At 46.3% G+C, this 25,266-nt stretch overlaps 1 protein-coding gene across 7 annotated transcripts in view; it reads left to right on the top strand.

Moving 5' to 3' along the window:
- Positions 1-25,266, top strand: part of ST3GAL4 (ST3 beta-galactoside alpha-2,3-sialyltransferase 4) — a 352,906-nt gene that overhangs the window by 178,862 nt on the left and 148,778 nt on the right. For all 7 annotated transcript variants that reach the window (XM_085608300.1, XM_085608297.1, XM_085608296.1 and 4 more), the window contains one exon: positions 7,437-7,667. In XM_085608300.1, coding sequence (XP_085464426.1) covers positions 7,454-7,667 — 214 coding nt within the window. In that variant the 5' untranslated portion in view covers positions 7,437-7,453. The remainder of the gene's footprint in view (positions 1-7,436; positions 7,668-25,266) is intronic.

The following is a 25,266-nucleotide window of genomic DNA, read 5'->3' as shown; positions in this document are numbered from 1 at the left end:
ATGATTCTGTGGCCGTGACATTTTCCATATAACTATGGATTTACCACTCTTGTCACATAATTCATTCTTTTATGTATAATTTAGACATTAACCAGAAATAAATGTCTCTAACGTAAGTTTATCAAAAGATACTAACAAAGGTCTGTCCCTGACCAGGAGGGGTCTGCCAGTCGTGCCCTCATAGTGATCAAAGAACCACTGGTCATTCCCTGAGAGTATCACATTAAGCGCTGGTGGCGGCGTACCGTATTTTTGAATCCGTAGTGTTACCAGACCCTTTCTTCTGTGTCACTGTGCGTTTGGTCCCCACACATGGAAAGTTCCACTTTGATGTGAAATATGGAAACCGGCGCGGGGGTGTGTGTGTGTGTGTGTGTGTGTGTGTGTGTGTGTGTGTGTGGCATATACAAGATTGTAGGACTGTTTGTTAGGTGAGTCCGAGTACTAGGGGGAACCGTTTTGGATGCCCCTGGTTTAGCATCTCTTAAAACGAAGGAGGACAGTTTCTTCCGGACAGTGCAAGTGTATTTCCTGCATTCCGATGGCTGGAAGGTGGAGACCCAGAGAATTAACTGAAGAGGATTGAGGCGGGTGAGGGGTCCCTTTTAGAAATTCAACGAGTTGGCCTAACGGCTAGGGTGCTCGACCTCGGAGTCTTGGTAATGACGCTGAACATCTTGTGATTCTGGCCAAATCACTTAATCTCCCCATGCCTAACAAGAAATGAATGCGTGTCCTCATGTAACGTAGCGTAACTGGTGCTATGTAAAGCGCTCTGATACCCGATTGGATTTGGGTCAAGTTCGCGCTATATAAAACTCTGCTAAAAAAAAAAGACTCTTTTGATCAGATATTCGGGTTCACCGCTAGAGGTGATTGGTGGATCTGTTGTTTCTGTTGTTCAAATTGATGACGTTGGTTGGTAGGTAGGTTCTGCCTTTTTTAGTTCGAGCCTGGGCAGTGCATGTGCTGCTCTGCGAGGCATGCTGTATTGAGTAGGGCTTTGAAGCCACGCCTACTCTCCACCCGTATTTTTCATTGGCTTGTGTCGTTGTCCTTTGTAAATGCTGGCTTCTGATTCCTTGATCACGTTGTTAGTCCCTCCTGAGTACCGTCTTGTCTTCATTTGATTGGCCTTTTTACTTCTGTTGCCACACGGTGTGTTTTAATTCATCTGTAAGCACTATTTTCTTTAATGGGTTTTTCCCCACTGCAGGCACGACATGCTTTCCGTACATTCAGTGCGCCATGCGCGCTTTCACTTTCCAAGCAGACTGGACAATGACGGGCGCTTCTTTGCAATGCCATAGGTCTCGCAATTACGAGTTGTAAATGCCAATAGCTTCAACTCTCGTAAATGCGAGACCTGTGGCATTGCAAATATTTTGTTGTTGTTGTCAAAGCCCCCATGCTCCACTTAGACGTGCATGAAGGCTGTGCCCCTTTCCTTAGAAGAGCCGTGTCTGAGGAAAGGTGTGCTGCCACTATTAAAGTAAAACCGCGGCATTAGTGCTTTTATAAAAAAAACATCATTTGTTTGATGAACAGATTCTATATTTTAATGTAAAAGCCCCCATGCCGCGGTTTCCCTTTAATAGCAGCTGCGCACTGTTGTATTTACCCTCTCTTCCCCCATTGGTACCTTCCGTCCACCCCTTCCCCTTACCCCCCCATTAGATTGTTCGGGAGCTGACCTTAGAACGTTCACGGTGTGCCTCGCCAGTTGGAGAGCGGGTGACCTGAATAAAGGAGCCTTCTTCAGGTACAATACGCACCTTTTGTTAGACACAGATTTTTTAAAGAAAGGGGCGCGGCCTTCATGCACCTGAAAGTGCGGCATTGGGGGTTTTAACAACCCAAAAAATAATTGCAATGCCATAGGTCTCGCATTTGCGAGATTTTAAACTGTTGCCATTTACAATGCCAATAGCTCAAACTCTTCTAAATGTGAGACCTATTGCATTGCAAATGCTTGCTTCTGTCCCTGCTGCTTCGGGAAGGCTGAGGACAGCGAGGTGCAGAGACCTCGCACATCATTGTGTCCATGTTTTGGATATTCCTGCTCGGCACCAGCCCTGTTGCTGTGAGAACCATCACTTTGCACAATGGCTGAGTCTGGAGAGCAGCGAGAAAATTACATTTGAAAGAGAAGCAACGCAAACCGGTTCACAGACCTCTGAGAGTGGAGCCACATTGTCTGGCTAGACGATGTTTATAAAAGCGGGGTTCAAACCACCCCACTTTGCTCCAGGTGCAAATCCTTCAAAACCAAGGAAGAGATTGACACAGAGTACTTCAAGGACTGCTGTGTGCTCATGTCTGACAGCCAGTCACCCAGAGGGGAGGAGTAATCACTTGAAGTCTGCACTTTATGTTGGAGGAGCTAAGGGTCTGCCTAGAAGCTGCTTAACTGCTGAGAGAGGGAAGAAGGGTGCCAGGCCCTCCAGGAGGAGAAACCGTCAACGGTGAGAAGCCAAGCATGTTTTGGCGTGGAAGAGCCAGATAACGTGTGACTGCCTGGGAGCATGTCAGAAGCGACCCACAAGCAGGGCCAATAAAATTATGTGGCAGGGTTGAGTAAATTAGGTGGCAACAAAAAGCAAATTATGCTGCATAATGCGGTACATTATGTAATTTTACTTCATTATTTTGTCATTTCGAAAATTAGTAACACTCTCTGGGCTATGGTTGCACCAAATTATCACCAGTTTAATACCCAAATATATCGAAGAGCAACATAAACGTGACCAGTCCAGTTTGGTATAGGGCCTTCCACTGCGTGGCAACACGTGTTGCCGCATTTTTAGTAACTTTTTAGGCTACAAACACATTTTTTTTGTTAACATCTGCAGATTATGCAGCAGATGATGCATGATGTGGCCAATGTAGCAAATCTATAAATGTGCGCAAATTACTGCAGCCGCACAATCGCATAATTCCAGTGGCCCTGCCCATAAGTGGAGGTGTCCCCCAGTCTCCATTAAGATTCTCATCATGAACCGCATTAAACCTTCCACTGAAAGCAGCCACTGAGTGAAACAGACAGTCTGGAATAACTAGTGCCACTGTCCTTACCGCCCAAGTGCCCCTGCGCTACTGAGGTGTGCACCGTGATCGGGGTGGAGATCACCACTGCCAAAGCCATCTGAAGTCTGTGTAGAGCGGCAGAGAGACCGCACCCGACGAACTAGCATCCCTCCTAGTCCACTGTCTCCGAAGGCACTTCTGAACAATGTAAGCCAGGGTTCTCCTGGAGGGCGGGATCTATGCCAGATTTTTAAGATAACTACATTTATCTACATGGGGATATGCTAAAAATCTGGCATGGATCCAGCCCTCTAGGACCGACTTTGGAGAACCGTGCTGTAAGAGGATGTCGCTGCACCAAGATCGTGGAAGTCTGCATGTTTTGAACAACTCTGCGGCTGCGACAGCCTAAAAGTCGCTGCCAGAGGGGGCCTGCTATACAGATCTGTCCCACACCTAACAGGACTCCAGATGCCCAAACTAGATAAGTGCTGGGTGGAAGAAAACATGTGAACAAGAGACTGAAAAGCGTGCAGAAGCCTGCTGCACAAATTCCTTTTCCATGTTTTTATTGCACTGAAGGAAAAGCAAACCGCAATGTTGGCTCACATACAAGAGTGATTGAGCGATACCACCTGTGGCTAGCGAGCGCGTGTCCCTAATTAACACCAGGGATCACCTCGGGACGCTGTTGCAGGCAGGTGTAGTCAGGGCTGTCTCAACAGCATTATGGGCCCCGGTCAAAGCAGTGAATTGGGCCCAGCCTACACAACCACTCACAGGAATAAAAATGTTTAATGGAAAATTAGGGTTATAATTCTGGTCTGCATAGGTCCCCTGGGCAACCGCCCAGCGTGCCCATGCTTTAAGACGGCACTGGGTGTAGCTCCCATTGTTGAATAGGACTTTAAACCTTCATTTTATTTCTCTATGTGCGCTGTGTATTATCGTAGTACTGAGTAACGCCATGTAACAATGGCACTGTCTCTTAAGGCCGGCACTGGTCTGGACAATACTTTATAGTACCCGTTGGTTGAGGGTTCAGTTCTGAGCTCTGCGTCCCTCTGACGCCTGTGACTGCTCACACGCGCTACCCTGAGAGTCAAGTGCAGAAAGTTTGCAGAGCCATAGTAGGTCGGAGCCCAGGAAACCAACAACCTCAGCTGCCACACTTGGCATCCAGGGGCCTGCGACTACCCTCCGGGCCCCCGAACATGGTCTGAAACACCATTTGACGAAAGCAGGTCTCTGGAAATTGGTGCCGTGTAACAAGAATCTGTGTGCATATTTGCTATGTGTGTTTTTTTTTTTGTGGTGGGGATGTGCTGTTTTTTTGGGTTTTATGTTGAAACGACGAGTTCCACAACCACAACTTCCCTTACAACAAGGGCGCTACCACGACCTCGTCTAAACCACGATTTTTTTTACCATGCATTCCTTTACCACGACTTTTCGTGTTAAAGGAAGTCGTGTTAAAAAAAATGCTTTTCAACTACTACCCCGGTCCCCCCAAACCCTCCTTCCCCATAAAAACGAATTCCCCCACACCCTATAAATAAAAGAACGGTCACCCATACCCCCTAAGAACGAATCCAAAACCCCTACCTCCTAAAAACGAACTCAACCCCCTTAGAACTAATTCCCCCAACCCTAAAAATAAACCCCATCACCCCCTAAAAACGAACTAAACCCCATAAAAACGTATTCCTACACACCGTATAAACAAACCCGATCACCCATAACCCCTAAAAACTGATCCCAAACCTCCACCGCCCTAAAAACGAACTGAACCCCGTTAAAGCTAATTCCCCCACCTTAAAATGAAATACAATAACCAACGCCCTCTAAAAACGAACTCCACTCCCTACAAACTAATCCCTCCATCACCCTCTAAAAAACACGATCACCCATACCCCGTAAAAACGAACCCCTAAAAGAGAAACCCCACCCCCTGAAATTTAACTCCTCTTACCTGTTCTTCTGCGACCCTCCTCCGAACTCCGCCCTGCCCGAACACTAGACCGAATCAGCCTAAACCAGTAACATTTTACCACACTTGCCATTTACTTTGTAAAACCTTTCTTTATCTTTGTAAAAAGACACATTTGCTCACTGTTATTTTTAGTCACTTCTAAACAAAACTTGCTCTAGCTTTTCTCACCTGAACTCCGGTGGCCTCCCCTCGCGAGGCCAGGGTGCCCTGGGAGGATGAGGGTGGGAAACTCCTGTTGGATACCCAGCTTTGGCATGTGGAAGCAACCAGCGGCTACGTGTGCCTTCCACAACTTGGCTCTGTCAGGACTGTAGGTGATCTAGAAACAGCTACTCCACAAATAAACAGTGGGCCTCTGTTTAGTCATTTAAGATTTTATTAAGGTGAAGCAAAGTGCAGAGAACTCTTCTGCAAGAGTGGCCAGAGTCCAGGACAACTTGCAGATGGCAGATGAGTGCTGTAATGCCCATCAGTGGTGTTCAGAGTGCTATTCCTGCACCCAGAAGGGGCTACAGCTGCTGGAGCCTGGCCTCCTGTGGGCAGTGGACATGGGCTACTCTGTGTAAAACAAGTTTTTTTTAAATTTATTTTTTAACTTTTATTTTTCAGATTTCCGTAACAATAGACAGCAGTATGGCCACATTAAACATGATCACAGCAGCTCATAATGGAATGGTTCATCATCCAAATAACAGACGCTCAGGCGGCCTTTCTCCAGCTCGCCAGGTCGCCACCCTGTTAAACAAGTTACCCCAACACCCAGACCTCCATAGGTTGCCCGATTGAATGAAAGGCTTGCTGGTTTGGGCACTGGAGCTGAGCAGCACATAAAGCGATAAACTCGTGGAAACTCTCGGAGCGGGTGGAAATGTTAACTTGGCTGTATCACCCTCTAAATAGTAGACCACCATGAGCTTGGCGGGTTGGAAGGGAATCTGAAGGTACTTGTATCATATATGTGGTGAGTTGGAGTGTTATCGTAGCAACTACATGCAATGCTTTGCACTGCCACTTATTTGAATGATTGTTGAAATGGACGCTATGTAGATGGTGGAAGTAAGGCCTTGCTTATTGATATGCGTTGATTACGTGTTGTCAGTGCTCTTTATAAAATGAATAAGCAGAAGTAAAAACAAGTTACTCCATGGGCAAAGGCATGCAGAGCTGCTCTGTTGAAGTACGCCTGCTGGCTGGTTCCCAATGATCACAGGCAGCCATACGGCTCCACTTGGATGGATTTGCTGGTTGCTTTTTTTAATATAACTGAGAAAGGTTTCACATCCTGTCAGTTTCCCACTCTGGGAGATCATTTATCCTGCTATTTTTAAAATGGCTGCTGCTCTCTGTCCTTATAGGTCCTGGACACTGTGCTGTCCATCCCATCTTCTGAGAATTGTCCTTTGGATGTTACCCACTTATAGGTCCTCTTTCCCAGTTCTCTGTAGTCTTGTGCCGTGATGGTGGGTGGTACGGATCGTTTACGCTCCAGTTCCATCCAGTATCCCTACACCAACATTCGGGGATTTCAAAGTATTTTTCAGATAATGGGGAATAAAACTTGGACTCCTGAACATTGGGTTCAGTTCCATGCTTTCCCCCCCCCCCATTCCAAGCAAATAGCAGGCCCAATTCGTAATCCATTTAGCACCTTCTTAGAGGACGTTGGATGTTGATGGGAGTGGGTGGTGGGGCTGGTTTGGCTTGTGGTGCGGGGGAGGGGAGAACTTTGGAGTGCATTTGCTGCTCCTCCTGTTGTGAAGAAGCGGCTGGTGGGTACTGGCTGCAGCAAGGTCCTGCGGCACCGCACACAGGCCCTGGTCCAGTGTCCTTCGGCCCAGAATTGCCCGGTCTGGAGTTTGCACCTCTGGTGATTCCGGGCCCTGAAACATTGACCAAGTTGAAATGGCCCTAAGATTCCTAGTCACCCCCAATGAGGGCTAGAATGGCTCTTATAGACACAATGCCGAGCTAGGGCATAATCTGGACTTGAGTTCGATTGACGAGGAGCTGAGAATAATGAGGAGCCCAATTAAAGATGGGTTTATCTCAACGAGAAATGAAAGTATCTGCAAACTACCTCTCAACGTAGCATTGTGAAGTACTGGGTAGAGGACCACAGGACTGAGAATGAAGATCTTGCTGAACCATCTTCTGTAACGTCTTTTGGAACCCTAACACGATTCATATCACAGAGGGCTTATAAAACATTAAAAAGAACAATCGTGTTGTAACATGGTAATATTTTTTAGAGACGCACTGTAGTAAAGGTTAATTCAAAAATAAAAAATGCAAACAATCTAGTATTCTGTCTCTAGGCCCATGAAAACCCTTTGGTAGACCCTTTTTCAAAATAAGTATGATCAATGCAGACCATCCTCTTACATCATCTTACATATATGCCTTTTCTCCTTTGCAGGATTCCAGAATACTTTCATGAAAGAACGTTTCGTAATGTTTGGACACTTCTTTACCTCTCTGGTTCAATATCTACGTTGGCCGGTCCACTGGATAATTGATCAACTGCAGGGACTTGGCTCTGACATTCTGGAGGCTTTCACGCTGGCCCCGGAGCTGCGCGCCCAGATCCTTCGCTGCTGTGAGCCTGCCATCAAGCAAGCCAGTGCCCTCAGCATGGTCTGCCTAAGAGGTATGCTTCTATGTCATGGAGAAGAGATTGTATTGGATGGAGAATTGATATGTTTGCCAACCCTCTATGCAGCTGCTTGTGTCTGTGATAGTCATCTGCTGTTTCGGCCAGTATTATTGCAACATTTTAATCAGACTGAGGAGGGGCCTGGGCTGTTGGGATCATTGGACATCTGCTTGTCAAAAGAATTTGTATGACTGTGGACCTCAGGCATGGTAACATGCTAACAATGTAATGAAAAATGCCTAGAAAGAGGGTTTGGGTGGAAATTGAGGTAGAAGTACTTCAGCGGATTTTAGTTTTTATAGTCCCATGCCTGAGGAAGAGGGTTTATGTCAGAATAGCTGGAGAAGAAATATCATCCTCCAAAAATATTGTTGCCTAAATCCTGAGAACCAAAGTAACTATACAAGTATAGATGTACTATTCCTGACTCCACATCCACGCGTCTTGAAGATGAGCACATTGCCAAGACACATATATGTATTTAATACAGAAGTGTCTGTGATGGGGTCAGGAACACACACGGCACGAGTGCGTTGCAGACATCTTTATTTATTCAGTTAACCATAATCACAGGATTTGTGATTGTGGTTGATTGAATAAATTATTTAAGATATCTGCAATACACTCATAGAGTCCCCTGCTCATTCTTGACCCCATAACAGTTGATTCTGGATTATATCATGGGGGCTTGTTCCTTTTCGAGTATATGGGAATCCGCTGCGGTGAGACGCCTTTCGGAACAAGCAGCGTCCGCGATTTTGCAATATGTGGCGTTAAATGCAGTAAACCCAGATTTACCCTCATATACACCTTTTGTGATTCTTTGGGAGGCAATATTTTGTCCACAATATATTTGCACACAATAATTCGACCATTGTATTCTGATAAAATACTAAAGAGAAATAGGACAGTTTAAGGGTATATCTGTTAAAGTTGAAAATCATGCATTTGTTGTGCCTTTAATTTAACAAACTTCTTTCTGAACACTCTTCAATTGGAGATTTTGGGAGTTTTTTATGCATAGTCAATTTTCTGATCCTGAAACGGTTTGTTTTTTTGTATAAGGGATCTCGGAGAGACCAGAACGCGAGTGTGCCCCATTCTGCATCTCCCTAAACTTTGAGGCTTTCCTGGTTCTGAATGTATTCGATAGCTTATTTGTTTATGTATGCAGCATGGTTGTGTAGCGCATACAAACAAGAATGAAGTGGTGACAGAGCGCTTTACAAGCATACTTTCAACATGATTGAATTTATCCCACATGGGCATCATAGGACAAAGAAGCAGGTGGGGGGGGGGGTAAATACCAGTATATTGCGACTCCAATGGTTCATCGGGAGAGCAATGCTCATCCTTACTTAATTAGAACGTAGAATCAGTCTGGTTCCCATCATTACTTGGTTAGGTCACAGAAGTGCTTTGATGATCGGACATGGTAGGCTTCTCAGCTCTATTTTGCAGGAGAGCTAGCAAGAGGTCTGAGGAGAGAGAGTTGGACCCTCGGAGCACTTCCACTGAAAGTCAGCGCATGTTGGAGCTCCATAGCTGGTGCTGTCTTCCCGAAATAATCTGTTTCCGAGCTTGGTATTTTGGGGTTTCACAGTGGAAGGATTTATAGTTTATGCATGCCAACTGGTTGAGGTGTGTTGCTCCGATGAGAAGCTATAACTTGAGGTTCATGCTAACTTTTTCTTGTCCATGCTACCACCCTTGTAGCTTCATGCTCAAAATGCCTTAAGAAGAGCCAGGTGGATCTTTTGGAATTCCAATTAGAAGAGTAACCTAGGCAAAGCCTAGCTAGTACCAGGAATTGAACCCCCTGTTTAAGATCACCATCATGTATGAAGGATCTGTTACCACACCGCATTAGTTGATGATGTGGTCCTTTTGCAATTACATTGAAGTTTGCAGTTCAGTACCAAGACTGAATTGAGTCAAGATTGTACAGTGATAGAGCTGATCTGTGTAGAGATCAGGAAGGATTTAGTTTTGATGGCCTGGATTTTGAGATGTTGAGGAGTCATGCAGGGTTAGATTTCTGCTAAGACCCAGGCTGAAAAAATTTGATATCGTTAGGACTAAGATGAATAAAGGTAAAGTTTCTTCTGCATAGAAATGGTATCTTATATCTGATTGTTCGCGAATAATGGCAAACCCTTCCATGACGATGTTGAAGAGCGTTGGCCAGAGAGTTGAGGACCCCTTGACGTATAGTGGAAGGGTGTGAGAGATATTGCACTCACTTAATGCATTCATGGTGGTATTGTAGATAGGAAGAAGGCCTACTGAGGACAGTCTTTTTGATATACATTTTTTCTTTCAGTGTGCTGATTAGGGGTGGGCGGAACTCGCAGAGTTTCACTCTGCGGAATTCCGTGGAGTTACAGAAAAACTCTGCGAGATTCTGCAGAATACGACCAACGGGCAGAAAATATGCAGCTCACATTACAATTTAGCACCGGTATCATGAGCAGCACTGAAAATCGGCATGAACAGCACCATTCATTGCGAAAGAGCACTTGGCCATTCCAGTTTATTTTACTGTGGCTCGAGTAGAAAATCTACTCTAGCGGCAGCAAATCTACTCAAACGGCAGCCCTCTGACCGCTCGCGCACGCCAGTGACTGCTGCTTTAGAAGTATGCACTTGGAGATTCCAAATCTCGCTTGTCGGCTTGCATATTCTGGAGCCTCTTGGGAGAAAAATTCCATCACACGCGATTAGCGGAATTTGGCTTAAACTCTGCGTTAAAGAGTAATGCAGAGTAGCCAATTCCACAGGCGGAATAGATGATTCTGCCCACAGCTAGTGATGATGAAAATAGAGTGGTTTGTGTTAAAGCATCGGAAATGTCAATTAGTATATGAGGTAGGAGTCGCCTTTATCTAGCTTAATTAATGCATCATCCACAATTTTTATAGTAGCTGTCTTGGAGCTGCACCACCCAGAAGCATGATCACCCAGTGTGATGTTTTCCTCTAGGAACAGTATAAAGTGGGCTACAACACAGCTTTTCAGAAATTCTGTCACAAACTAGATGTCTAGGATGCTGGTTATTGTTTTACAGAATTGAGACACAAAATCATTGGTGTCTTGCTCATATTGAGCGTATTGTAGATCTGGGGTCACTTGTTTGAGAGATTGTGATCTGTGTTTGAGATCCCAATCCCGCTCTTTGGATCTTCTAGGCTGGCCGAGAGTGACTGAGTATAAAGAAAGGGATGATGAAGCCATCGTAGTCAGTCTACTTGGATTGGAGTCTCTACCTACAGTGTTGGCTGTTTGCATGTCCGCTGAGGGTCTCCTTGTTTACATGGATTGAGACCCTAGAGCTTAGCTCTGAGAACGGGGGGCAGGCCTAGTGCACCCCTATTTTGCTGTGGATGACTGACAGAGGTGGCAGCAATAAAACTATAGTAAGGTATCCATGTCTTCCAAGATGAGTGGATCACTAGCCACCCTCTTGATCAAGTCTGTACAGTCTCCCTTGCCTTTGGTCTTGTTGCCATTGTCTACCTGGGGTGTGTGTTTGAGAGCCAGCGTGTGTACCGGGGAAGGATGCAGAGTTGAGCTAATATGTTTAATATGAGCTCTTCTGTTATACATTCCAGCTCCCTGTTCCCCTCCCTATTCATTGGAGAAGCCTGGTGGGCCCGGGGTAGACACTCACTCTTATCAGTGTTATGCTGCACTAACTTTGCTAGAATGTACCACCCCCCCAACACCCCCCTTTTTCTGGTGGGTGATGGTCCGGGCCTCCTCGTCTGAAGTTAATAAAAATTCCTCTCTTGGGAATAGCCCGGGCTGGCACAAAGAGCCTGTCCGGGGAAAGACACTGTCATCCTTTGCATCCTTTGGACAAACAGTGAACATGCTAGAAATGGGCCACGTGATTGGAGGGCATCTAGGATTCAAAAGTAGCAGTCTCTCTGATTGGATCAGCTCATCAATCAGAGGTGATAAGAGTCTGACATTAGTGGGCAGTTTTTGTTCAAGACTGTTCTACCATTCTAACAAGGCAGCCCACATCGGGTCCGCCCAAAGAAGCCAGCCAGGGCCCGTGATGAGCTTGCTCACCACATCTGGAACCCTAGGAAGTTTTCTCTAAGACTGATGGATTATGCTGCAAAGGAATATGTCAGCTTGACGAGGAGCAAGGGAATCTGTCATCGTCAGTCAGAGGACCAGCTGTTTGTGTGAGACGTATGCAGAGCCTCTTGGAAACACTAGGAAAATGCAGACAACTGCTCAAGATAAGGAAGCTTGCAGCACATCACTGGAAGAAGAGGGAGACTGGGAAGCTTGATCCCAGTCCTTGAAGCTGATATCACTTCGCCAAGACCTCTCACTTGTGATGTGCTGTGGGAGCCTGTGTGGTACTTCCAGTTACAATCTGTAGCTGGTGAAGTGTCCAGTGGTATACGCCCCTACCTTTCTTTTGTGACATCTGGGGGTATCCAGGTGTACTGGCACTCTGGTCAGTATCTACTCTCCTACAGCTAGCCAGTGGCTACTGGACTAGTGGGACTGCAGTAAACAGTGCCAAGACTTCAGGCACCTCCTATCAGATCCTTTATGCCACTAGAGCAGTGTCCTCACTCAGGACGGGAGGGCACTTTTGTTTCTTTGTGTGTGGGTCCAGGACTGATTAAGAACATATGGCTTCATTTTAATACAAGGACTGGTATCATGGCTCTAGCGAATGAGAGCAACCCTGTACAACATGATCTGTAATATGCAATGCTAATTGTGTGTCTACATGTTAACTGTGTTTTTGTAGTGCTTAGTATCTAGGAGCTATGATAATTTTTGGAGTCAAAACTCTGGCCCAGAGGTTTGTAGAGACATCTGTTTTTCACTGTTTATCCTAGTTTTGTGTGTAGTATAATTCTCTTGTGTGTATTAAAGTACTTTTCTTTTTAAAAAGTAAGCACTGACTGCACATTGATTTTATCCGCTGGTAGTACGGTGTGCACTGTATTCTGAATGTCTAACCACACCTCACCTCCTTGCGTATGCTTTGGACTGCTCTGTCTCGCTACTCTGAGAGAGGAGTACTTGGTTGTCCAGTTTTGAGTCTACCAGTACTGAGACTCCAGGACATCAGTGGGGGAATACTCCAGTTGATGCATTAGGAGAACAGTTGCTCCTGAGTGCCTTGATATACAGGAAGGTGTGTCTAACACGTATGTACTTGAGGGACAAATGAGTGCTACCACTCAGTAAAGTGCTGCTTTAATAGCCACTAGATTGTATAGGTTGACTTCTTTCTTGTGTGTACTACTTTTACTTTTATTTTTAACAATAGGGATTTTCGACACCTCTATTTGACTCATCCAGGAAAGGCAGGACACACCTTGACCCCCACTCCCCCAAGTGGCTCTCTGAAGAGCATGCACATCCTCGGCCCCTGTCACTCCAAATTCAGACAGTCTCTCCACAACCCAGCAGACACGCACAGGATGGCTAAGCAAGAAAATACCTACTTTCTAAAAGTGGTATTATAAGAATATAAAGATCATCCTTACTAAAATATGTATTCTTACATTCTGAGTCCAGGCATACTAAATTCCATTTCCTTATCTTCTACCAATGTGAAGTTATGCTTATAAGATGTTATGAGTAAACTATTCTATCCTATGGGGCAGATGGTCTTTCCCTAGTTATAAACAAAATGCACTGTATTTCACTACCAGGAAGTGTAACACACACCAGTACACGTCACTCCTTTCAAATGCACTGCACCCTGCCCACAGGGTACCTTGGGCCTGACTTAGGGGTGACTTATATGCCATAAAAGGGAAGGTTGGTGCTTGGCAAGTAGGTGCACTTGCCAAGTTGAAATAAAGGTAAAAACTTCACGCAGACACTGCAGTGTGACAGGTCTGAGAACCCTTTGAAAGGCTGCTAGTGTGGGTGGCACAATCCGTGCTGCAGGCCCACTAGTAGCATGTGATTTACAGACCGTGGCACTCTCAGTGCACTTTAGGAGGGACTTACCAGTAAATCAAAATATGCCAATCATGGAAGCACCAATCCATAATAAAATTTCCATTAGGACCACTTGCACTTTAACACTGAACTGAGAGGGGTTACTGTTGAGGTGGGAGGGATGACATTTAACCCCTTCAGCGCTGCGCGGATTCCCGCGCGGTGCTGAAGGTTCTGAGCGCGGGCGGGGCCATGACGGAACGGTTCCGTCATAAGCACAGCCCAACCGACGTGCATGATGGAACCGTTCCGTCATAAGCGTCGAAGGGGTTAACAGTGCTTGTGATGGAGCAGATGGTATGTTTGAGGAGTTTAGGGACAGAGAGAGGTTCTCATTTTTTCCCAGGAATAGGTTAACATGGCTGATAGCTTATAGATGGATGTGTTTGTCGAGGTATGATTGGTGTGGTTTTCTTGTTCTTGCAAAATCCTTTTTTTTGTAGGTGGTCAGGTTGATCAGCGTGGTTTCTTCTTGATGATGAGTATTTATTAGCTGTACGCTTGACTGGCTGTTCCTTTTTGTTGGGCGACTCTATGTATTGACATCACACTTTCATTCTGAGCAGACTGGTGGTAGGGGCTGTAGTTTTGTCATAGTTCCTGTGTGTTGAGATCGATGTTCTGTTGGAACTTCAGATGGGTGGTACGCTGACATGGATATGGTCTAGGAGAGCTCTGTCACTGGAAAATTTAAAAGTATTTGACAAAAAGGCGGATTAAATTTATTTAAATACCTGAGCAAGGCATGCGCAGGACTAACCGGTTTTCCAGGATCCTCTTTAGTGCTGGTATTTTTTCTTAATCTTCATCCTCTTGTCAAAGAGCAGCATCGTTGAGGGTCAGGTAAACGTTTGAGATGCTCGACCAGTGGTCTCAGGTCCGCAGTGATTGTGTGCTTCACTCACGCCTGGACTGGACTCAGGCAGGCCCGCTCTGGCATACAAGTTAAAATTTGCTCCTCTACTAATTCTTCATTGCTGAAGTTGCCTTCTCTTCTGGACGCCATATTGTCAGATCTTGCTTTTTCAGACTGAGACATATGATGGCGGATCCAAGCTGCTGCGTTGTCTGAATAAAAATATGATTGCAATTATTTTCCCTCGTGATTCAGGGTGCTATTACTGCTCCTGAATATGGATATTACTACATCCAAAGAAGTGAGGAGTGGAGAAACAAGGGCAGCCTTGTGTGGCAGCATCAAAATCCGAAAGCCAGCTTGTTCCCTTCAAAGAAAGTATACTGAGCTGATCAAGTGTCAGGTTTGCTAGTTAGGGAGATGAAAAAAACCAAGCAAAAACGCGCCATGCATGCGTTGTGCAGACATGCAACTCATGCTTTGTTCTAGTCTATCTGATGTCACGTGTATTCCCCAGTAAAAAACAAGCATTGGCATAGCCAACAAGTCTCGCCTTTGGAACCTTATAAGTATTTAGTTATGCAGCACAATATCATTGGTACAACAGCATCAACAGTTGCATGGCTAAATACTTGTAAGGTCCCAAAGACGAGACCTATTGGCAATGCCAATGCTTGTTATTTTAATGTTCTGTTTTTGTTTTTTTTGGCCGTGTGATGGGCATGGGTAATTTAGGTAGTGTAGGGTATTTTACTGAGATATGCTTGTCAATCCCACAGTCCCTGGTGGGCTTCTTACTGAGGAGAATAAAATGTTGCCGGGCCTTGCACAGAGTGGGCAGATTTATGAAACACATAGATGTGGAGCCTGCCGCTCTCTCTGGTACTACTCCTGGCTTCTCGTAGTGCGTAGAAGGACGGCAGTGTAACGCAGTGTGCTACAAGTACTCGACAAAGGTTTGTCCAGGTGGGTTGTGCATGATAATTATATCCTGTTATGCTTTACCAGGCAACGAGTGTGAATGGTGCCTGTTGCTGTGACGTTAGCAAAGGCTCTATCGGTGACCTTCAGGTAAGTACTTACTGGGTCCCACACCAAGGAAGCAATAGTCGGAAAAAAGAAAAGAAAACAAACAAAAAAAGAATAAAAAATATATCAAAGTAAAGACACTTCATCAGCGGTGCACACTCGGAGTATAACATGGCCCCCTAGCAAGAGCTGTCTTAAGTGAAATAGTTCATCAACCATAAAATTAATTTCAAGGAGGAAGTAAAAGTTTTGGCAAAGAAATTAAGAGAGAGGTGTTAACCAGAAAATTTTAATGTGGAGACTGTGTGTCATCTGGATTGTCTCGACCCGCAGCACCGCCCTCTGCTCTGTCGGATACAAGTGTACAGTAGGGGGAGGGGCTTAAGGGGCACAGAAGAAAGTATATCTCAAATGAGCGCTTCCGTTCATTCAACTTAACACTTGCGGCACTGGTGTGAATCAGATTTAGAAAATACTGTAGCTCAGAATAGGTCTAACCGTGCAGAAATCCTTATGCTTCTACCTGTGACGATATTAATATGTGTATAAGGGGCGCTGGGATCAATATACAGCGAGAGACCTTGTGGAACGATAGCTTGGTTTTGACACTGTTACTGAGTACTTACAACTCTCTCATTCGCGAGGGAGGGTGCCTTCACTTCTCAGCACTCGTTAACACTTTTCAAGTGAGTGTGCCCTACCGACATGTCTTCGAAGTTGAGCTGCTAATTTTTTACCACGGGAGATAAAAATCCACCCGCCACATGAACAGCCCTATATTTATTGTTTAATGAGAAAGTGTTCGCCTCCCCCGTGTTCTCCTGCCCCTTCACACTTCTTCCCACCCCGTGGCTTCGTTTCCATATTTACACCCATGCCTTCCCTTTCTCCCGCAGATTGCCACATCTACTCACGCTCCAGGAATTACCTGTCCTCTCCCCCAGGATCAGGTAACTCTTCACTCGCTCATGATCGATTCAGGCACCTACAGCTGCTCCCCTTCATTCGTTTCTATTATCCTACCCCCACAGCTGCCCCGTGATTCGTTCGTACGCTGACCCTACTTTTGGACCCCATTATTGTTTATACTGGACCTCTGACCGCCCAGATTGGCTTCTATCTTGCGTCTCCCAGGTATTTCCACCGGCTCCTGGTGCCTCTTAAATACTCCTTTCTCCCCCTTCAGGCCACTTTGCTACTTATTCTTTTCAATTTCCTTTCCCCTTACAGCACTACATTTGTAATTTATGTGACCAATTGTCCTGATGATGACCTGAAATCGATCAGGTTGAAACGCCGTCGACTACCCAGCACAGAACCTTGGCGCTGTAGTGGTCAATTTAACTAACGCAATTGGCAACCAAATGTGTATATACTTGTCTTCTCGTTGACCACTGTCTGTAATTATTTTTCGCCGTTCACGCTGTCGTTTACACTTTGTGTCACTGCGCCGTCACTTATCACTGGCACGCCCAGTACCTACTTGTGTATTTTGGTCACTATATTCTTTAATTGTGTAGTAGTGCTGCTATAACTACCTGCAATTACTAAAAACTTAATTACATCACTTCCCCGTGGTCTCCCTTTGTTCCCTTCCCCTTGTGTTTGATAGAGACCTTTTTCTCTAACTGTCCTTGCTAAATGTTTCCCAGTTGAGACGCTGTTATATTGTTATATCATTCTCTCCCTACGGCATGTTGCTTGATTGCAACCCTGTACGGCTGTACTGTGCCTTGTAATGTGTAAGCAGGGCCGGCGTTGGGCATGGGCAGTATGAGCAGCTACCCAGGGCCTCGCTCTTAGCCCACCAGCATGGGGCCTGCACCAGTGCAACACACCACCAAACCTCTTGTGCCCCTACTGATCCCATTGAAGAAAGGTGTCTGTTTGCAATTGGGCTTACAGGAGGGGCCCCCTCCATCCCTGGGCCTCTTAGATATGGTGTGGGTAGTCCTAGTGAACGGGGACACTTCTTCTTGTGCCAGTTGCAAGGAGACGCATTTTTTCCTGCAATTAGGCCTCCCGCCTGGCTGCCCATTGAGAGACACGGTGGGACACACCCATTGTCAACACCTTCTGCACAGGTTTAACTCTCAGCTCCCGAGCTATTCTCACACCTTCAGCCCAATATGAGCTGTGAAAGAGGTGCTTGTAGGTGGCAGAGTGGGAGCTGCGGCCCAGGAGGAATCTACACAAAGCAGCTTCTGGAGCCCTGAAGGTGCCAATTATGTAAATTAGAGGGGCCTCGCACATTCCCCTAATTTAGTGGTCCAGAAATGATCGCATTGGTCCGTGACTTTCTGGAAGGAGCTGCCCGTGCATGCGGGGGCAGCTTCAAGCGATGATGGTGAGCCGTGCTCGTGTTCTCTCAGGCTAGAAAAGTGACTCAGAAATGTAGAATCAGGCCAGACCAAATGGTGCCCCTCCCTAACTGTGGAAAAAAAGAGTGCATATATTGTTACAAAACACGGCTGTGTGTGTCAGAAGCGTGCAAGGTTATCGGGCTGCTGGAGGGTGGCTTTTTTTCCAAATTACAGAAAGAGCGCCGATGCTCACAACTCAAGCCATAGCACAGGGATCTAGTAATACTTATGAACGAAGGTAGAAACAAAGAGCACCAAGTACACATCTTAGGCTGCTGAGCATTTATGAAAGGAGTTAAGATGGTGGCTATGGTGCTGGACGTAGAGGATATGGACTCGTGATTCGTTGCCAGTGACGTACAGCTAGCTTTATGATGATGCCAGTGAATACGGACTTTTTTGATGTCGGTGGGGCTGCAGTTTGCTTGGATTAAAGAGGTTAAGTTAATTATGGTCTCAAATCCTGACATAGAATTCACTGGAAGTCGCAGAAGGCCACCACCAATACGCATGTTTACGTTCTAGATTGGAGCCTCAAGCCTTGCAGTTCTCGACTCGTTTAGCGTATACTCGGGCCTGGAAATATCCGGTAGGTCTCAATCGAAGGACTTTACAGTCTTGTTAGTGATGACTCTGTCCGTGCAACGAAGTAGGGTTGTGTCCTCTGACCTGCCCTGCCTGTGATCTTCTAAGCCTATGGAAAGAGCCATTTGGAGCATCTGTAAACCTTTTAAAAGATGTGGGTCCTGAGTGTGTGTGTGTGGGAGGGGAGCAGGGAGGGGCGGCAGTTACAGGATCTCTGGAAGATTCCCTGTTTCTACGTCCCAGAAAGGCCAAGGCGAGATTCTTCAGCATGTGTGTATACTGAGATACATGGGACAGTTGCTCAGCTTGGGAGTCTCCATATTGCTGGTCCAGATGCTGGCAGCACCCAACAGGGTGTCACTACCTTATAAGTAAATGAGATTTGTTTATATGTGTTTTAATTGCAATAATATAATTCAGTTCACTTTGCAATTTCTAGAAGGTAATCATAGCAATGGTTGCAACCTTTATTGAGAAGGAGATCCCTGCGTCTCCAGGCCACTGTCTTCTGGGATAGTTCCCTCATACCTCTAAAAATAAGGTCACTAGTACATTTCAGGACTTAGCGTTTATACTGGCTAAACGAGAAATCACGAGAAACTGGAAATCACCAGGAGGCCCCCAGCTAGCTACATGGCGGAGGGAGGGGGAGAAGTGGGCGAGCTGCAAGGGAAGGTTGCTACAGAGAGAAGCTAAACCCGGGGTGGGCAAAATAGATGCAGCCCGAGCCTGAAATACCCTGGTAGATAGCTTTATGTCCCTTGACTCCAAGAGCCCTACACTCTCACCAGGAGGAACATCGTCCTAGATTGGTGTGCGGAGGCACAGATTGTAGGCAAGCCTGAAGAATGCAGGGTTGTCTTGGGCCCACGCAGGGGGCCCTCCTAAGGGGCGGCCCCACCTTAGTGCCACAGGATGGCACACGACGAGTTAGCCTCCCAGTGTTTGGGACCCTCGAGCGTCCCCCATGCCCACGTCACTTACGGGCAGGAGGGGGTGGGGGGGAGGAGCGACTGCGCCCCGTTAGCCCTGCGGGCGGTTGTGGACCTGAGCAACCGGGGGTTGCCTCAACGCTCCGCCCCTCTTAGGGGGGGCGTGAGTAAGGGAGTGGACTGGTGGTCCACCGGTGGGAGGGGCTATCCCCTCCCCCAAATCTAACAAACACCGGTTGCCTAGGGCCACGGTGAATTGTGGCTCATCAGGTGGACAGGCAGCGAGGGGCTGCCTGCCCTGGGATCGCCCGTAAGATAACCCACCATGTTGGCATATTTGTTATACAAATAAACCTGCAGCAATTTTCTCCACTAAGAATGTGTCTTGTCTGATTATTTCTCTACGATATTGCTGTGGGAGGGATGGGGAGTGTTGCCGATATTGACACTATGAACATTGCCTACTGGTGCGGCCAACCATGTCCCCCCCTCGCTCGCCGCCGCGTCGAAATAGCACACTTAGACAGCACATCTAACACAAATACATATGCGCTAAATTCTGACTCATGGGGAAGGGAACGTTTATTGTTGAGTGAGCCTGTGATCCCATGGCTAACTGTCTAAAAACACTGTATTGCATACTGGACAAAACCTCAATAAAATCTGTTTTAAAAAAAGAAAATAATGTGATTTATAAGATTAAAATGTGTTGAGATGTGGCTAATAATCTGATGCTAATTTGGCATGAGTGCACTGTTTACTAATTTCGTTTCTGTGGATATTTTTCGTTTCCCACAAACTTTAGGCTGGTTTGGCTTGTACAGTCAGCAGAGCGACTTGAATTAGGTGATTTCACAGCTGCTGTGTGGTCCTTGTAATTATGGCAATGAATGATTTCCAGCGCAGTCGAGGCTGTCCAAGCTCTCCAGGCATTCGGATGTACCTGGAGTACAACACAGAGGCTAAGTGGAGGAACCGCAAAGCTATCCCTAGTTCAAGATGGCAGATCTGGAAACAGGCAGGGGAAGATTTTGTCTACAAAGGCTTCCGCCTGGGCCGGATTACCTATTGGAAACTTTGTACTGTAGTTTCTTCAATTTGTATTTCCCATTTGGAGTAAGGTATTCGGGCTGGCAGGGCCACCTGGACAGGAGATCAGCTTCTCCTCACACGACAGGGGGCGAGCCCCTCCCTGAGAGACCTGTGTCCCTGACGACCCTCTGCCTGCCTGATGCTGAGGGAGAGGTGTGGCGCAGCGGCCAGAGCGTCTGACGCCAGAGATCGGGGCTCACAGTTCGATCCCCGGCGCAGCTCAGTACCGCTCACTCAATCACCCGGAAGGCCCCCAGCTCCTTGATACCCTCAGGGGTGACATATTCGCGCTTTACAAATGTGGAATTTATTTATGTTTTGCTGAAGCTGTGAACGCGAGGGCGTCGGCTCCCTATGCACCTTCATTTAGTGTGCACACTTTATTTATTGTCAAGGTGGTGCTGGCAATAACCTCACATGGCCCAACTAAGGCTCTGTGTAGTTTGAAGGGAACATACCACACCTCAGTTATACGGTAATCTCCTGTTGCTTGATTAAACAAAGCACACAATGATTAAATCTAATGTAAACAGTCTCCAAACTTTTGGTTATTCAGGCGTTAATATAATATCTGTCATCCAGTAAAAATCGAATACAAAGGCCATTCTTGGTCTGCCTCCTCACTCAGTAAAGGTTTATGTGCTTAATCTCATCTAGTCTTGGACTAAGTTAATATTTGCGACCAATGCCGTGGGGACAAGTGATCGCCATCTTGGGTGGGACCACTAAGGATGGACGTAAATGATACACACGAGATTATACTATCTTATTCATACAGTCGTTGTTGATTGGGATAGTATTTCTTAGGAGGAGTCATTAAAATTCCCATGAACGTAACTCAAAATATTTGTTGCTGTTCTTTCCCTAATTACCTTCCTATGCTACCACATGAAAGAGAGAACTTATTTGGTGGCAGGTATCAGAACAAGCATTGTTAAACGTAATCACTTTCGCTTTTCGGCTTTACACAATAGTTTTTACATATTCTGTTAAGCAGCAGCAAGAAAAAAAAATGCAGTGATGTATATGAATGTATGTTTCATTATTCTAGCGCTTCGTGATGATGTATGCTTGTTAATGTATTTTTTTATTTTTATTAAAAATGTAATATTCTAAAATGGTGACTGCCAGTCTTGGTGCGGTAAAGGTACAAATATGAGTAAATGCCCTTGAAAAAGGAGCATATAGGTACCAAGTCTGCTAGATGTGATGGTGGATGCTGCACACATGGGAATGGTCAAGAAGACACATGCACTCTTGTGGTGAGAAATAAACAACACTAGCTCCCTGAATAAAATCAGTAGAACGCAAAAAGAACAATTGATGGACAGAATGCAGAACAATGTCATACATTCACCCCAGTACAGAGATCTGGGCCTAAATCCATTGTTTTTTTGCTCACCATGCCATTCCAGTTTGGACCCAGCCATATGCAAATCAGTCTTGACCCTGCGCCCATTGGGAACACTCCATCCCGAACTGCTAGGCCAGGTCCTCCCTGGACCGGTGTCGGGCTTTCATCCCTCATCAACCAGGATAGCTTGACTCCAGTGGCATGGAGAGCACGGGACCCACGTCTGGGCATACCCATCCCACTCGGGGTGACAAATGCAAAAATAACAGTTGATGGACAGTGTAGGAAGGTGGAATCTGACTGCATGGTTGCCCCCACTTTTTTCCTGCTGTTTGAATGGTTTTTGACTAGTCTGGCTGGGATCCTGCTATCCAGGACCCCAGCCTATCTGCTTACTCCCTTAAATGACATGGTGTGCATACTAGATGCACTAGTGATTGGATACTGTGGTACCTTATGAGCCCCTAGTATATGGTACCTTAGGTACCAAGGGCATAGGTACTTCACAGGCCTACCAGGGACTGACGCATGTATTATGCCACCCCTGGGAAGCAGACTAAATCTGACACCACAGGCCTGGTACTGCAGCCTGGGTGAGGCAGTGTTAGCACTCCTCACTGAGGTATAGGTTCCCTATATCTCACCATACACACACATATAAACCTATCAGTCACCCCCAAGGCAGGCCCTATCAATCCTGTAGGCAGGGTGCTTGGTTTACAATGTGAGGGGGTGCCTCTTCATGAGCAGGGGCCCTCTGCAGCTGGCAGAGTCTATTCTCTGTGGCTGTTTTGGGATGCGGTTAAACCATATACTCTTAAATGCATTATAACCTACCGGTAAATGCTAAGTTTTGAATGACTGCATCAAAACATGTCGTGTTTGGTGTCAAAAAGCTTGTAATAATACCCCCACACCAGTAACTGGTGTGGGAGTATGATCCCACCCTTCTAGTGGGGAAGACTTGTACCTACTGTGGAAACACGGTAGAAATCTGAAAGAGCCCAGGCATCACAAAATGGATGCCACCAGCACAGACACTGGGCTGCCCTCCTGCTGCTGACTGAAATTCGCAGTGGAGGAGGCCCAACAATAGGCCTCCTGTCACAGGGAGGTGTAACCACCTTCCAGACAGGATTTAGTGTATTGGGGCTGGGTGGGTGCACTCCTAGAGTGCTGTGAAGTCCTGCACTGGGGGAGCAGTAGGCTCCTCTGTGCATATGCCAGCTCAAACCGGTTCAGGGGCTACCTGCCCCTGCTCTGGCGCGAAACTGGACAAAGGGAAGTGGGTGTAACCACCCACTCCCCTGACCCTCCCATAGGAGTGGTCATATAGCTAGTCCCTCCCTTTCCTTTAGTATAAGATAGGGAAACCTTGCCATTGCAAACTAGATATCCCTGGACGACGCTCTACAAGAAGAATCCTGGCCCTTCGACGTTCCACTACCTTTGGAAGACAGAAGAATCTCCCTTGGAGTCAAGGAGTGATTCCCCTGCTTGGCAGGCACCATAAACTTGAATCAACGGTTGCAAACTTTGCCGCTCCCGCTGGAGTCCGAAGTCCCAGCAGCCCCGGAAGTGGATTTCCTGACTTCTCGACGGCCATTGTGAGTCCCCAGCAAAGCTGAGGCGAGTGGACCCCACGAGTGACGAGGAACGGCAATACCCGGGTACCGTGCACTTTCGAGTGCAACCCCTTCACGACGTTCTACGAACTTGTACATTGGACCACGTGTGGTCTTCAAAGGGAAGACCTACTTTTGAGGGCAGGTGAGATGTGATCAAACCATTTGATTCCTGTCAAAAGCCTGGCAGCCGCATTTAGGACTACTCTTGGGGGGCAAGATGACGTTTGGGAGTGCTTGTGATAATGGCATTGCCGTGATAGACTTTTGAGAGGACAAGTGCTTGCACTACCGTCTTAAGATAGTTTGGGAACGGTTTGATTTTCTTGATGTGTTTTAATGTGTAAAGCGCGCATTTGGCTGAGTTAGTTATTCGGTCCTTCTTTGATATATTTTTGTCCAGTGTCACACCCAAGGACTTTACCGAGTTAGCTAGTGATAGTGAACAGTTTAGTGAGTCCAGGTTCTTGACCCGTTCTTTGATTGGTAGAGGTTTGTTTTTTGGTAGGAGGAACAGTAGCTCAGTTTTGTAGCAGTTCAGCTTTAGGCGGTTGATGTGTATCCATCCATGTTTGAATCTTAAGTAGTGTGTCTTTAAGGTGCCGGATGTCGCTGGGTGATTTCATTTTCTAGTAGAGTTGAGTGTCATCGTCATAAAGGGGATCTTTGATGCCATTTGGTTCAGGATGACTGTGAAGAGTTCCACAAAAAGGTCAAACAGGCCGGACGAGAGGATTGAGCCTTGAGGTACACCTTGTGAGTGATGCGGGGTTTGCGAGACAGCTGTTGATTTTAATTTGTTGCTTGTGATGTTGCAAATGGGATGTGAACCATCTCAGAACTGTGCCACTGATACCCGTGTGGTGCGTGTCTCAAGTAGATAATTTACTGTATCAAATGTCGTGGATATGTCGAGAAGGATTTGGAGGCAGGAGTCTCCTTCATCTAAATATTTGAGAATGTCATCTGTTATATTAAGCATAAAGGTTTCAGTGCTACCGCCTTTCCTGAAACCTGATTGGAATGTGTCATGGAGGTTGAATTTGTCTATTTGTTGGTTGAGTTGTATCAGGAAACTCTTCTCCCTCGTTTTGGCTAGGAAAGAGAGGTTGGTAATGGGTCTTAAGTTATTAAGGTAACTTAGGTCCTACCCTGGTTTCTTGAGAATGTGTGATTTGGCTCAGTTGGAGGGAGTTGGGTACATAGCCTGTTGAGAGAAAGGCGTTCATGAGTTTTGTTCAGAACGGGGAGATATGGTTGAGGTTCTGCACTAGGGTGGAGGGTAAGGGGATCAGTAGCGTGGGATGTGGGTTTCAGGTTAACGATTATGTTGAAGACTTTTCCTTCAGTCATGGGTTTAAAATCTGTCCACTTGTGTTGCAAAGTCATCCTGTGCCGTGGGCACCCCCGACGTTTTGCTGACTGGTACTGGTGGTAACTGACTCTGACTGACCCTGGGCTCTTCCTAACCAGGCCCAGGGCTATGCTGAAAACACTTAGGATTCAGTGAAAACACCTACATACGCTAGGGTACACCAAGGGTTGGGGTACCCCTGTCATTGGCATGACCTACCCCGTAGGGCCCTAGTACATATTAGCGCAGGGGGATTAAAACTACCTATCAGTCCCTAGTATAAATAGGGAATGGCAGTTTAGAGGCGAGCAGCTTTTTTTGCACTTGCACGTGTGCACTGCTGAAGCCCGAGGTCAGTTTAAAAGTAGCCATGGGTTGCAGGACTGCTTTTAAAAAGGTAAATTGTGCCCAA

Source organism: Triturus cristatus, chromosome 5_2 (genome assembly GCF_964204655.1).
Source record: "Triturus cristatus chromosome 5_2, aTriCri1.1, whole genome shotgun sequence".
NCBI classification, from domain to species: Eukaryota; Metazoa; Chordata; class Amphibia; order Caudata; family Salamandridae; genus Triturus; species Triturus cristatus.
This window is presented reverse-complemented; position numbering and strand designations above follow the sequence as displayed.